This window comes from Patiria miniata, unplaced genomic scaffold (genome assembly GCF_015706575.1).
Source record: "Patiria miniata isolate m_02_andy unplaced genomic scaffold, ASM1570657v1 HiC_scaffold_2, whole genome shotgun sequence".
NCBI classification, from domain to species: Eukaryota; Metazoa; Echinodermata; class Asteroidea; order Valvatida; family Asterinidae; genus Patiria; species Patiria miniata.
Window position 1 is genome coordinate 17,045,522 of NW_024037058.1, and position 15,126 is coordinate 17,060,647.

Sequence of the window (15,126 nt, forward strand, 5' to 3'; positions counted from 1 at the left end):
GACTCTGTGCACAAGTACCCCCTCAACGGTTGCAAAGGGAGAGTTGGGGGAGACCACTGGAAAGGACATTTTGGAACGCTCTGCCGATGGCGCCTGATATGATGCTTACACGAAGACGCTAGGAGTTTATTCAGAATAAAATAAATTGCACCACACACGCGAATCAGTAGGCACAATTAGCGGTGTGTCCCTCCTCCCACTGTGGCTCTTGAAAGTCAGTCAGAAAGCGCCATCGACTGTTCGTACAGACAGTCCATAGTAATAAAATGAAACAGTCTTAGTTTTGAAAATGCAGACTCGGTTTTATCTAGTAAGTGATTCGAAATGTTTGTATCCTAGGAACGGTCACAGTTCAAATACCTTGGATGTCACCGCTGGGACACAGCGGCAGACGTGACTTGGATTTGATGTAGTCCTTCCAGGTCAGGTCCGGGACTAAATTCAGGCCGCAGGAAGATCCCTGAAGAAACTGTAGATTGCACTCCTTAAAAACGGGGAAACAAAGATATAATGTCAGCACACTACATACTCAGACAAGGTTAATACTGGTTACGGGCAGGGTTGAGAATTTGGGGGAAAATAATTAAATCCTTGAAAAATATTTGTTGGAACCCCAGAGCAACTACGTTACTTTCATGAAATTGCCTAAAAACTACCTTTTGCAATTTTTTTCCAATAACCCAAAAAGAAAAAAAAGGCATAATGAATAGTCTTGTCATTAAAACTTTCTCAAATTCACAACCGTAGGGCCCACCATGTACGTGCACTTGTTCAGATGCTTATAGCACAGAGTTCACAAAATTTTCGGAATGTACATATGTGATTTACTTGTGAATACTTGAAGAAATAGAAAAAAAAATACACGAAACAATCACTAGAGGTTTTGCGGGTCATCGAAGGCCCAAGAGCAATGCAGAGTCTATGATATATGTTTATATACATTTGCCAAAACGTACCCCAGAAGTACAATTTTGTTTCTGTTCTATATAAGCTTTTAAAGTCAAAACACCTTTATTGCAGAAAAAAAAACACCCAGGAATGTCAAATATTTAGATGGTAACAAAATCCTGAAATCAGGAAAAATCCTAACCAAAAAAATCCCCCAAATCGTGAAAATCCTGACAAATCTCAACCCTGCCGTGCAAACTATTGATATCTGGTGCCAGGTGTGACCAGCACTTACCTGTACTAAGCTGCAGACTTGATGCGTCTTGGATTCGTCAAAATCTGCCTCGCCGTCCGTGATGCTCTTGCGATGCACAATCACTGAGTAGGTGTTAACGACCCAGGGTTCTGAGTGGGTGATGTCGACCACTAGCATGCTGATGCGATTCTCTCCCACACCCAGGGTGTAGTTGGAGGGTCTGCAGGGGTACAATTCGGGAGAACAACTTTAGGCTTTTTTGAGGGGGGGAGGGGCGACTTAATTTCGACCAGCGTCTCAACTAAATGAACAATTGGGAGACTGCCAACATAGACCCGAGAGCTAAATTAGTGGAGGATTATTCTATAAACTTAGGGTCCAAAGTGGGACATTTTCCCGTCTCTTTTAATGACCTTGATAATTTGTAATTTGCCATTCAAGTATCATTAAGAATGACTTCAAAGGATTTTATTTATTTGTTGGGGAGGTAGTTTCTAGTCATTTTATCACTCTTGAAGGGCGACCAGGGGCGGATCCAGGAATTTTTGGCGGGGGGGGGGGGGTGTTTCTTCAGCAAATCAATGCTGAAATGTAGACAGGTTTTTTTTGGGGGGGGGGGCTCGTACCATACTTTCAATTGGGGCACTGTTCAAATCCGACAATTATTAACACTATATTGCAGGATAGTGTACAAATACCCCCGTAGCCCAGCAGGCTCTGTCCATATTTTGGGCACAGGCATTTATTAATACCAGTAGATTTTTTGGGGGTGTTAGAGCAGGGGGGGTTTAGCATTATTTTTTTATGAATTTCTATGGAAAAAAAAATTTGACAGAGCTGGTTTTTTTGTTTTTGGACCCCCCCCCCCCCCCCCCCCCGTATCCGCGCCTGACGACTGCATTACCAACAAACCAACCAGTCCAGCACTAGCTTTTTAAAAGTATATTTAAAAATGATATTTTGGGGAGCAACAATACCGGCTCAGTTCAGATCTGCAAGAAGGAAGGGGTTAATATCCCCCTGCCAATATTGAAACCGAATCCTTCCAAAATATTGTCAAACTGTTTTGAGCTATCAACCCCCATCCCCACTACACGCAAAGAAGTGCTTACACACAAAGCGCCCTGAAATTTGTTTCTCTCATAGGCATGGCTTACAGCGCCCCCTATTATTACTGAGTGGAGTCCATACTGTCGCTAAGGTAAGATACCTAGCTTCTTGAACTTGGGACAACTCTTACCTCGATACACCGTATCTATCCTCCAGCCTAGCTTCACTGTCGCAGCTTCTAGCGAATCCCCACACTTTGATCAGGGCGACCTCGTGCGGAACCACAGCCTGGTACTCGGTGACCTTTGGGTCAAAGGTCGGGGTCAGGAGGATTGCTGGGTCAGTCCGAAAATCTAAGAGTTCTGACAGAACCAGGGGATCTAAAAGCAAAATATTATTTATTTTTAATAAGACTTTTTATATAACATTTGGACTTTAAAAATTTTGAAAATCAAGGCTCAATTTCTTGGAGCTGGTTAGCAGCAATGCTGCTTAGTAAGTTTTTGTTCTTAGCAAAGGTCAGCAGAGAACCAATCATATGCAATGTACATTGAATGGCAATCTGGCTTGTAACCATTCTTTTGCTCAGCAAATATTTTCTGTGCTAAGTCAATTTCCATGCACAGCATGTCTATAAAATTTGCCCCAGATGAGAACAAATCCAGAAAAAAGCATCCCGTAATGCTTTACCTTATGTAACTTGGTTTTTTTGCTTACCAAATGTTTTAGTAGCTCCAAGTGGTTAGGTCATATATTGCGTCCTTGGGCAAGCCGCTAATTCACCCCCGCTTGCCTCTCTCCACCCAGGAGTATAATTGGGTACCAGCATTAGGGAGTAACCAGCGATGGACTAGCAGCCCATCCAGGGGGAGTAGAAATATTCTCAGTCGTTTCATGCTACTGAAACTGGTGATAAACACCAGCCTGGTGGGCCACATTGGCTATATAGTGACAGACTTTACTTACTGTTATTTTTACATCTAACTCACTGAAACTCCTTTGACTCAACACACACCATAGGTACACCGCGGTCTGTGGTATCGCGGATCCCTGTACATTGGGTCATCTCACTCACTTAAACAATGACTCATCACTCACCATCACTACACCGCGGTCTGTGGTATCGCGGATCTCTGTACAATGGGTAATCTTACTCACTTAAACAATGACTCATCACTCACCATCACTACACCGCGGTCTGTGGTATCGCGGATCTCTGTACAATGGGTCATTCTCATCTTACTCACTTAAACAATGACTCATCACTCACCATCACTACATCGCGGTCTGTGGTATCGCAGATCTCTGTACATTGGGTCATTCTCATCTTACTCACTTAAACAATGACTCATCACTCACCATCACTACATCGCGGTCTGTGGTATCGCGGATCCCTGTACATTGGGTCATCTCACTCACTTAAACAATGACTCATCACTCACCATCATTACACCGCGGTCTGTGGTATCGCGGATCCCTGTACATTGGGTCATCTCACTCACTTAAACAATGACTCATTACTCTCCATCACTACACCGCGGTCTGTGGTATCGCGGATCCCTGTACATTGGGTCATCTCACTCACTTAAACAATGACTCAGTACTCACCATCACTACACCGCGGTCTGTGGTATCGCGGATCCCTGTACATTGGGTCATCTCACTCACTTAAACAATAACTCATTACTCACCATCACTACACCGCGGTCTGTGGTATCGCGGATCCCTGTACATTGGGTCATCTCACTCACTTAAACAATGACTCATTACTCACCATCACTACACCGCGACCTGTGGTATCGCGGATCCCTGTACATTGGGTCATCTCACTCACTTAAACAATGACTCATTATACTCACCATCACTACACCGCGGTCTGTGGTATCGCGGATCCCTGTACATTGGGTCATCTCACTCACTTAAACAATGACTCATTACTCACCATCACTACACCGCGACCTGTGGTATCGCAGATCTCTGTACACTGGGTCAGTCTCATCTTACTCACTTAAACAATGACTCATTACTCACCATCACTACACCGCGGTCTGTGGTATCGCAGATCTCTGTACATTGGGTCATCTCACTCACTTAAACAATGACTCAGTACTCACCATCACTACACCGCGGTCTGTGGTATCGCAGATCTCTGTACATTGGGTCATTCTCATCTCACTCACTTAAACAATGACTCCTCACTCACCATCACTACACCGCGGTCTGTGGTATCGCAGATCTCTGTACACTGGGTCAGTCTCATCTTACTCACTTAAACAATGACTCATTACTCACCATCACTACACCGCGGTCTGTGGTATCGCGGATCCCTGTACATCGGGTCGATCTCAAACACGTTACTGATCAAGACGTCATTGCGTCCTCCCAAGCGATGACTCGTGATGTTGCCAAAATTCTCCTGCACGCTTGCATCTTCCGAGACGGGGCTCTCAGCTTGTCGTTTTCCGTCCACGCTCCAGTAATACTGCTCCAGGTTGGCCAGCACGTGCTGGAGGTCCGACGTGCCGTGCCGCAGGGTCGGGGAGGTCAGCAGCGCCCCCTGGCGGTTGTAAGGGGGAATGTCGTCCAGCTGGAGTTGGGAGGTCAGGAAATGCTGGATGTCTCGCAGGAGGCTGTTGTACTTGAGGCTGGTTGAGGAGGGGTACAGCTATGAGGCAAGGGGAAAAATGGAAACAAAACATGTGGTCAAAAGCCTATAAAGAAGACAACTTGGTTCTTGATGGAACTTTTTAAAAGAAATTATTGGCTGCAGCACCCATGCATTGGAACTAGCCAGCAGAACCAGGAAGGTTTGGTTGTTGACTGTTTAGACATCTTTGGGACAGGGGCTTTGTACATTTTACATACACACATTGACTCTTAAAAAATTTTGTTGCACTTTTATTTGCCTACTTTTTAACTGTTGGAAACATATTAGACCCTCCTGTACAACACCAGTTGGATGTCGCACGGCCGTATTTTGAGATACAGCCTGTAACACACTGTACAAGCAAAAGTTAACATCAATTTCTCAATTTGTTTTTAACTTTCCGAGGTCGGAAGCTTAATCAGCTTCCTTTCCAATGAGCCAAAAAATCCCACTTTTCAAAAATTGGTCAGAGTGCCTGGTTTTGTGCTGGGCCATATAATGCCTTATACCCCTACAATAGCAAGCAGAGGATGGCGAGACGTCCTTACCTGTTGGTAGCTGCCTCTGTTGACTGTCTCTCGCCTGGTCGCCAGGAGGTATTCCAAGTCCTCCTGGGTTAGACACATCTGGTTGTAGGAGTGACAGTTCACACCCTATCAGGACAGAATGGAAATAAGATACGAAGTTTTCAACCACGCTGCTTCAATATTTTGCCCTTTTTTTATGTATTCACATATATCACTGCGATCGGAAACAAGCAATACTGAAATGATAGACTTGATTTCCAGGCTGAATGCTACGCGTGCTTAGCGCACAACACGCCCGCATGCGGTGAAGCATGCGCGAGGCGCCGTTGTTTACTGCGTGCAAGTACGTTGGCCGCCTGTATCGCATGCAGGCTCGGCAACAACAAAGACTATATTTTTAAGACTACTTCAACAAACAACGTTGTGCCGTGCGTGCACCTAAATGTACTAAATCGAGAGCGCTAACGAAGTAAAAATCAACGCATTTCCACAGTTTTTCTTCTCTTTTTCCGGTTTATTTTGACGGCAGGAATTTTGTGAGATATTTTTTTAAAAACCAGAATTCTGGTTAAAAGCAGAAAAGTGGCATCTCTGAAAATCAGACTTTGCGAGGAAAAGATCACCAGAAAAATCAGAATTTTGGAAATAAATTTGAAAAAGTTGGATTCCCGATTAAAACTGGAAAATGTTCATCTCTGCCCAAAGAGAATTAACACTGCCTAACAATTTAAAGTGCATTAAGTGATATAAACTGGGACAATAAAATATTTTGCAGAATTTCAAACAGTTTTCCAGGTCATCAGTAATTCTTTACAACTGAAAAAGTTGAGCAATGGGAATTTTCTTGTATGAACAAACCTCAGACAAAAATTAGTTTGAAACTTGCATGGAGTTTTTGTTGTTGTATTTTTATATATACATGCGGGATTTCAACCTATAGGGTTAAAAGTAAGAATCTACGCAGTCAAGGAATCAAGCACTCTGTTATGTTTCGGATAAAATAATTCACTTGCCAATATTCCAACATTTAGATGTAAATGTTCCAGTGCAAGGGCGACATCCTTCGCAACCTTTGTCTCAGACAAGAGAATGGCGATGGCGTCATCAACTGCGTTCTGTTTAATGGTCTTGCTTGCCCAGCCAGTTGTGTCACTGTTAGCTTGCAGATGGGGCTGTCCATTAACCTATTCAATTGAATGACAAGAAGTGAGTGGGAGCTCTAACATCAACTGCACTCTGTATAATTGTTTTACTAGCCCTCCTGGTTGTGCCTCATATTATTTTGCAAATAAGGTTTTTCCATTTGGTAAGTTTTTGCCAAATCACTTTTTTGAGATGTGAGGACATAACTGACTCGTATTTGGATGAAGCATTTTTAAAAATACCTCTTTTAAGAACACAAAGACAAAATTCAGCTCCAAGTTTTCAAGCCCTTTCTACAATTCACTTCAAACCACAAAAGTTTTCTTCACTTTCAAAGTCTTATCTTTACCTCAACCACCATTGGATGGAGCGTGGAATTGAAGATGATGTCAAACCCTAAAAGCTGAAAACAGTTCTTGCACCTGAAAACATAAATTGATAAAAATACAAAAAAATCAATAATACAAAGGGGTCGGATTCACTCTTGAACAGCAAAAAAAAGTGAACCTCCATGACTAAATCAGAATAAAGAACACTTTTGAAATTAAATTTACTCTTGATCCTGCTTTTGAAACTGAACCTTTTTATCTGCAATGATGAAAAAGTTGGTGCTTACTTTTAATGTAAGAGGCAATCATTTCACTAATTACTTAGGGGATTGACTGAAATCTGAATGATCAATGAGTAAACTGAACAAAGTTAACTAACCACACAATCAATCGATCAAATTCAGTAAGTCCATATACAGAAAGTGGGATCAATAAATAAATCAATGAGTGAATTGATCAATTTACCTATACATCATCTAGCGACTGACCAATTAAAGCAATACATTCAGTTCACACTAATCCAATTCATTCGTTAAAAATCAATCATCCCAACCCAATTACCCAACCCAACTTATCCCCCCAACCCAATTCAACCCAAACCCAGCTAATCCCAACCTACCCCAACCTACATGTACATAATCACAACCCAACCCAACCCATTTTAATCCCAACCCACCTTATCCCATCTCACGCCATCCTATCCCGTCCCGTCCCAACCCACCTAATCCCTCCCTAACCCAATTCAACCCAAACCCAGCTTATCCCAACCTAACCCAACCCAACCTACATGTACATAATCACAACCCAACCCAACCCAACCCATTTTAATCCTAATCTAACCCAACCCACCTTATCCCATCCCATCCTAACCCACCTAATCCCTCCCTAACCCAATTCAACCCAACCCACCTAATCCCAACCCAACCCAACCTACATAATCACTACCCAACCCAACCCAACCCATTTAATCCCAACCTAACCCAACCCACCTTATCCCATCCCATCCCATCCCATTTTGTCCAGTCCCGTCCCATCCCAACCCAACCCACTTAATCCCATCCTACCCTGACTCGATCCGCGACCCAACCCGATGCAACTCAAACCAAACCCAACCCAACCCAACCCAACTTAACACCAAGCCAGCCCAGCCCAACTCAACCCATCCCGCCCCATCCTATATGCTACTCATCCACAGCCCATCCCAGCCAACAACCAGCCGACCGACCTGTAATGTTCATCCCAGGGATGTGCCGAGAAGCGACCAAAGTGTGCCACCAGTGATGACTCGGCGACCAGCAATGTCTCAACGATGACTGTGGCTAGGTTCTGGAAGACTATCTTAGCGGCGTCACTGCCAAAGTTGTATTTCAGATAATGCTTGAACTGGGCAAGGTACCAAGTCCTGTTGGGAATCTAAAGGACAGAAATGACCAATTTCATAAATGGCTAAGCATCCTAGAGACAATTTTTTATTCAATGAGGCTATCGGAAATCACTGAATATACATTGCTTATAACATATCAGTGAAGAGCAAGACCATTATTAAAATCTACATCCCCTAGACATCGATTTCCATAACAAGTCAACTTTCTATGTTGAGCTTTTAACCATGAAACATTTTAAAGCTATCGGTAGAAGAGGACATACTTATTTGCTTTGGCACTGAAAATCATGTTGTAAAGTTTTAAACAGTTTAAACAGTGAGAATGTATAAACTTTTTTTATAAACCATTTCCTTCAGTACAAAATATAATTAAGAATAAACATTTTGAATAATATATATTCCTTTAAAATGAAACGTGCAAAGCTTTTTCCCACCCAAATTGTCTGTACACAAAAGTAAAAAGATTTTTTTTTAGCAAACTTTATTTCACTTAGATGGTATTCGAATGCTTCCCTCAAACACAAATTCCATCAAAAGTTCATCACTTCAAAAGTTTTTTTTCCCCAATCTATCAAAAAGTCACATTATGACCAACCTTTTTAAATGCTCGCTGGTAGTCGTGCCTGAAGTGAACCAGCCCTTCTGAATGAATAAACGCCCTGAGTGGATTGATAGAAGTGATGAGCACGTAGGCCCTGATGTTGACCGGCATGCCGAAGACTAGTAGGGGGTTGGGGAAATACTGCTGGGCAACTGCCTTCTTAAAACGAAATCTAAAATGGATAGAGAAAAATGAAGATGATACACGTGAATTAAAATGGACCATGCTTGGCATTACTCACACTTCATACTTTATGGGCCTTCTTTATACGTTATGGAATTGCAACAGTTTTAGTTGACAAAAATGTATGCCGATCCTCCTGCAAAGTTACATAGCTACAATCCTGGCCAAATCTCGCTAGGCCCCCAACCCCCTGGCCCCCACTCAATGTTGTCTCTCATTGCGTGGTGTGTGCTCCATCAGCTGGAGCAAACAACATTGACCAGGGGAGTGGGGGAGCGGGGGAGTGGGTGACAGTGGGAGGCTAAGGAAGTGTCCCAATTGTTTTGGCCGGGATTGTAGGCCCTTATAAAACAGGTTTGTTTTTTTAAAGCTAAAATAGAGTGAACTGTGTACCGGTAGCAAGTCGTTTTGTTTAAAAATGCACTTTTCTTACACCTCATCAGAAGGATGGAAACCATTAAGAAATTTTGTTTCTGACATCATGCAAAAAATTTACCTTGAAAGTAATACAGAGATGGCTTGGGTAGTAAAGATTTTTAAAAGTGGACCAATTAAGGGAAGTCAAAATTAGTTTGAATGCATGCAAGCTCTCCAAGTTTTCTGAAAGTAGATCAGTCAACAGACAGACAAAAATATATGTCATACATGTACATCTGTTTCATTCAAATTTGCTGTACAGTATAGCAAAAGAAATGAAACACAATTCCAATTCCTTCACACTGTCAGATATTTTTACCATAAAGAAAATATTTCAACTCGAACAACAACAATGGGAGAATATTAATAATAATCGGCATTTAAGAACGCTCTTTTTAGTACACTAAATCACAGCGCTTACAGTATTATTATTACCCCTGATCATTGGGCCAATTTAACATTCCAAATACCATCTCAGCTCCCTGAGGAGTATACAGCTCGATGCTGCCTGTTAGGCGCAAGCAAGCTAAATCAATCACATAACCATCTCTGCCCTCACAGGTACCCATTTGCCCCTTGGTGGAGAGGAGCAATGAGTGACAAAGTGCCTTGCTCAAGGACACACGCACCATGACCCCGCCAGGACTCGAACCCACAACCCGCAGAATATTCAAAATATGAGAAGCTCACTCTTTAAGTCTTGCATAGTCTCTTTCTTTGGTGGGTTGTAGCACCTGTATGTTCCCCCCGGGGCTAGTGGATTTGAAGACCCACCGTACGTCGTCGCCTAACCCATCGGCCACGCCCAGGAACTGGTCATACTGACTGGGCATGACCCAGCACATCGGCGAGAGGTAGGTTTTCTTTAAAGCTGTCAAGACAAAGGAGATCAATTACACTGGAGGAATAAATCTGTTCATTTGGTCTTTGTGATAGCGAAGACAAATCTGGTTACCACAGTAAATGACGGTTCATACTTCATGCGAATGAGAATTTGACGTCACGTCACGAAATTCACAGGAGTTGAAATGTGTTCAACTGGTGCGAATTCGCAGTACGAAAACTTGCCCTAACGACACAAATTCGCATTCGTGTATGCTTTTGCGCCAAGTTTGAACCGGCCTTAGGAAAGTATTATTGCGGTGGTACGTTCTGCAATTATATCCAGGGGAGTCAGGTTGGCACAGTGGTTCTTTCCTCGCGTTCCATCTATATGGCCCGGGTTTGATTCCTGCCCTGGTCAACATGTGGATTGGGTTTTCGGTCCCTACCAGATTTCACGGGTTTCCACCAAAATACATTCTTCTGGGCGTCCCTCCGAAATCTAAAGCAGTAATTTCTTCTCATTGTCTTCTCTCTTCAGGTTTCTGGAGGCTTGCGAGCTAATGTACCAAGGGTGCTTTTGAGGAATATGATACCAAACAAAAGCAGCCCCTACCAATAGATAGAATTTTTTTTGGGGGGGGGGGTTATAAATGAACAAAACTTTCAGCAGAATTCATTAGTGTTTCTTAAACATCTAAGTTCTATCCTACCTGGAATTCTCTTTGCCTGGTTCATGGTGTAACAAAAGCCATCCTTCTTCCATAAAACGTTCCGGATTCCTGGGATTCTGTTGATCTGATTAATCAGAAAGAAAAAGGATTTAAAAACTGATTTGTATTTTAGCTATTGAAAATAATGAACCTACCCAATTCATTTTCAGTAATACCAAGGTGAAGAACGTTGAATATCAACTCAGAAATAACGAGTGAAGATTCCACTCAGGAACAGGGACCCTCAAGCATTAATGATAACATCATCTATACAACCGAACTCTCAATAAGCCCAACGTAACACTCCCTGCTCAAAACTTAAACTACAGACAAATCCTTGAACACGCCATGCCAGAAATAGAAAACCTGGGATGAATCATTTTCGCCTGTGGGCCAGTGAAATATACATTCTCCTCAAACCTCCTTAGGTACATGTAATGTTAGACCATACCCAAACTATTTGGCTACGGCTAAGGCTTGCTTATACACATGCATCTATGCAAGCAGGCGTAGCCATGTTATTCAGACACAGCCATAAGCCTCACCTTTTGGCCGCTGTGTAATTTTGTAAAGGAGCTTCGGTCCAGACACTCTTCAGAGTCTCCGTCCGTGAAGGCAAGGCAGAGGAGAATCATCCAGTCGGTGGAGGACACCAGGCCTGGAGGGGAGGTAGAAACAAATGAGGCAGTTGGATGAATCAGATTTCATTATAACTACAGAGTTCTTTACTTTTGTATCACACTCAATCGCTATTACGATTAACCCGTTAGCATGTGTACTGTACTTTATAGTACCACATGTATTGTTGATGTCCCATACCATGGCGCGGCCCCTAACATTGCGCACTTTGATTTTCCACCTCTAGTGCTTTGATCGAGCTAAAAGGTTCGCCTCAATTTCACAGTAAAAGAAATCTCATCAAGCTCTAAACATTCCCGTTCATAAACCTTGAGTTTACCTAACTGTTACAAAGTTAGCAGAGAAATTTCATTGTGGCGTGATTTTCCAATTTTATTTTGAAGTGCACAATGAAAGCCCCTTTTAAAACACGCCCAAAAATAAGAAAACGATTTTCAGACAAATTTGTTGTTGGAAAAAGTGTAGACCCAGTAACTGTGGCACTAGAGCTCCCTTTTTACTGGGTCTAGGTAAAGTGGAGATAATAATGATTTATTAGAATTTGTCAACTTTAAAGAAACACTTCAATGCTAACTTGGGATTTTCCGCGATTTGTTCAAGTGCGTCATGGTAGGGAACACTTGGCCCAGTAAATTTGTGCCCAATTTCCGAACACCAACAATTTTGAGTGTTGGAAATTGCTCACAAGGGTTCAACAGCAAGCATTATTAAGTTCAAAATATTAACTGAATGAATACGAATTTGTCAGCAAAGAGGTTTAGCAACAATGCATGAGGAATGTCATGTTAGGGGACTACACTGAATCTATAAACCGTACAGAGTTTTGGCCAGAAAATGCGGAAAATAGCCAAGTATATGCAGAAAAATTCAGATTTGCGTAAGAGTCTCGTTAAAAAGGGTTAGTCTACACCTGAGTCAGACTGTGTCTAAACACTCATATAACTCTTCTTTTAAAAGAACTCTGCAAACAATGCCTTGATACTGAGTTTACTACTACACAACTTTATATTTCATATGCTCGGGACTTGAAAAAGGATTCTGTAGTTTTGTTTGTACAGCACTAAACCACAAAGTGATTTGCCTGTCATCAGATAATGTGATTGATTGGTATCAATCAATCAGCTGAAGATTGAAAATGTCAAAAACAAAAAAGGCCATGAAAATCAGCAATAATCTAAAAAGGGGAAAATTGTAAAGGCTATCTAACTTTGAAAATTTGTATATTTCAGGTCCACTTTTTTTTCTCTCACTATAAAAAGATGAGTTTGGTACAAAAGTATGATCCATACATGTAAGTATAAATGAATATTTGACGCTTCTACAATTTCACTAACTCTTATTATAATTTTTGATACCTTTGAAAACAAATTTCTTTGGGAAAAAGGAAAACAGTACAAAATGTATATATCCTGTCAGATATTACAAAAACTTGGAAATGCTGAAAACAAACTGCTCATTATTTTCGAGATAAACAACTTTCCGCCCAAATGACTTTCTTTCATTTCACTGACACTATTTCCAAATGCCGATGTCACTTAAAAAAAAACATTTTTGTGTACCCTGGGGAAAAAAATTTGACAACGTCATAAAAAAAGACAGCACCTACCATTGTCCTTTGCATCAATGGTGCTATTACTGACAAAGTCAGCATCAATGTCATTGGTGGGCCGCCTGACAATAAAACCCTGTTTGGTAAAAGCCTTCTCATAGAGCGGCAGATCACGGTCGATCACCTCCGCCTGACCCCTGACCTCCACCGATCTCGCCTTCAATGTTTTGGCTTGTTCCAGAAGCATTGATTCCAGCTGTTAAAAAGAACAGGAACAGGTAAATACACTTTTTTCAGATTGAATGAGTAGGCGTATTTTTTTTTTTTTTTCACAATCAGTTTGGAGAACTGCAGTTAGCCTGCAAATGCCAACTGAATTTTATTGCAAGGCAATTTAGAATTGGGTGCATGTATTTTTCGGAATAAAGTTACATCCCGACGCCACTTCAGCAGTTGTGTACAAAGTCCATGGAGAGTCAAGAAAGTTTTTCCTAACAAAATTGGAAATGTTTCTCAGTCCCACAATCATGTCTTTTCAACATCTTTGCAATGACTGACCTTAATTGAGATGATATATGAAGAAAAACGTGGCGTCAGGTTGCAACATACTTTCCGTATGTTTAAGTGCTAATTAAATACTATTTCATGGGGATATGTGCAAATTTTTGGAAATAAAAAGTTTAGATTAAAATGAAAGGTCAAACATTGGTTGAAATTAAGTGTGCTTTCAGGAAATCTGAATTAGGAATTAGTCAGAAAACTCTTGCAGTTTCACACCTGAAATTCAGCAGTTTGGATTAAGTTAATTTTTTTGTGAGAAAATCATACATGCCACTAACCGAACATCACTAGTGCTGATTAGTTAATTATTTAACAACTAATCCAGAAATCAAAAGAAAAAAGTAGAGCTTACAATTCTAAACAATGGACTGTTTGTGGAGTCAATGATATTTTTATAAAATACTTTTTAGGAGAGAAAGATGCAGCACTCTAAATCATGTAATTACCAGAACAAAAAAAGTAATTAAACCCAATTAAAAAAGGGACGATTTCGAAATTAAACACGAGGTTTTACCCTGAGGTACCCCACAAAACCCTGCTAAACCTTGTAAATCCTCATCATGGGCGTCGACAGGATTTTTCCAGAAGGGGGCAACATTTTTTTTGGCCAAAATATGCTTGTATTTCTCAACACATTCTCGATTTATCAGTTTCAGAAGGGGGCAGGGACATTTTGCCCCCCCCCCAACTCATTTAATTTACACCACTTTGTCTTCGCGCCTCTTTTTTTTTTTTGCTTTTCCGGGGGGGGGGGGGGGGGGGGGGAAGTGCCCCCCTTGGCCCCCCCCCCCTCGCTACGCCCATGATCCTCATAGTAAACCTCAAGTTACTGCCTGTTTAATTCTGCATTCACCCTTGATTAAGTGCGGCTAAAAATATAGTTTTGTTAAAAATTGATGAATAAGTGATTTTTTTCCATGTATTCATCCTTTCAATTCCTTGACATGAAATGACATTTGATTTGAATAAAAAAGGTCTGAATTTGAAAATGGAGGAAAACACTTCCGCACATACAAATACAAAAAACATAACTCGCGTACAAAATACAAATTCAGTTATAAGTATGGAATGTAACATGAATAAAATTACTTTTGTTGCTACAATTAACCCATGTCAGTTGAACACTCACAGCTGGCTAAGCAAGCCAGCTTGCCGGACTGTTTGATAACATTCCGTGAAAATTATTACAACTGTGGAATCTATAAACATATGATATAAAATGCGCACGCTTTCCCTGCTGTTACCACTTCCAGATTGCCCTTGAGGTCTTTTTACGGGGTGGGGTGTTAGGCAGGGTCAGAGCTCTGACTCAACCAGTTCTGTATCTGGAGGCATAAGGACGTCGACATGACCATGCCACCCACAATAGCAGCTTTAAGAACCGTTTGGGTTGCATCATAAGACGTGTTGCAATCAA

General features: G+C 41.5%; 1 protein-coding gene across 1 annotated transcript in view; it reads right to left on the bottom strand.

The window, feature by feature from the left end:
* LOC119726704 (cadherin-like and PC-esterase domain-containing protein 1) overlaps positions 1-15,126 on the bottom strand; it is a 49,412-nt gene that overhangs the window by 4,891 nt on the left and 29,395 nt on the right. Inside the window, exons 4-16 of the mRNA XM_038198504.1 lie at positions 13,206-13,404; positions 11,506-11,618; positions 10,961-11,045; positions 10,116-10,296; positions 8,820-8,997; positions 8,066-8,253; positions 6,861-6,933; positions 6,382-6,552; positions 5,390-5,494; positions 4,487-4,859; positions 2,385-2,574; positions 1,184-1,364; positions 361-484 (exon numbers count right to left, since the gene is read on the bottom strand). Of these exons, the coding sequence (XP_038054432.1) occupies positions 361-484; positions 1,184-1,364; positions 2,385-2,574; positions 4,487-4,859; positions 5,390-5,494; positions 6,382-6,552; positions 6,861-6,933; positions 8,066-8,253; positions 8,820-8,997; positions 10,116-10,296; positions 10,961-11,045; positions 11,506-11,618; positions 13,206-13,404 (2,161 nt within the window). The remainder of the gene's footprint in view (positions 1-360; positions 485-1,183; positions 1,365-2,384; positions 2,575-4,486; positions 4,860-5,389; positions 5,495-6,381; positions 6,553-6,860; positions 6,934-8,065; positions 8,254-8,819; positions 8,998-10,115; positions 10,297-10,960; positions 11,046-11,505; positions 11,619-13,205; positions 13,405-15,126) is intronic.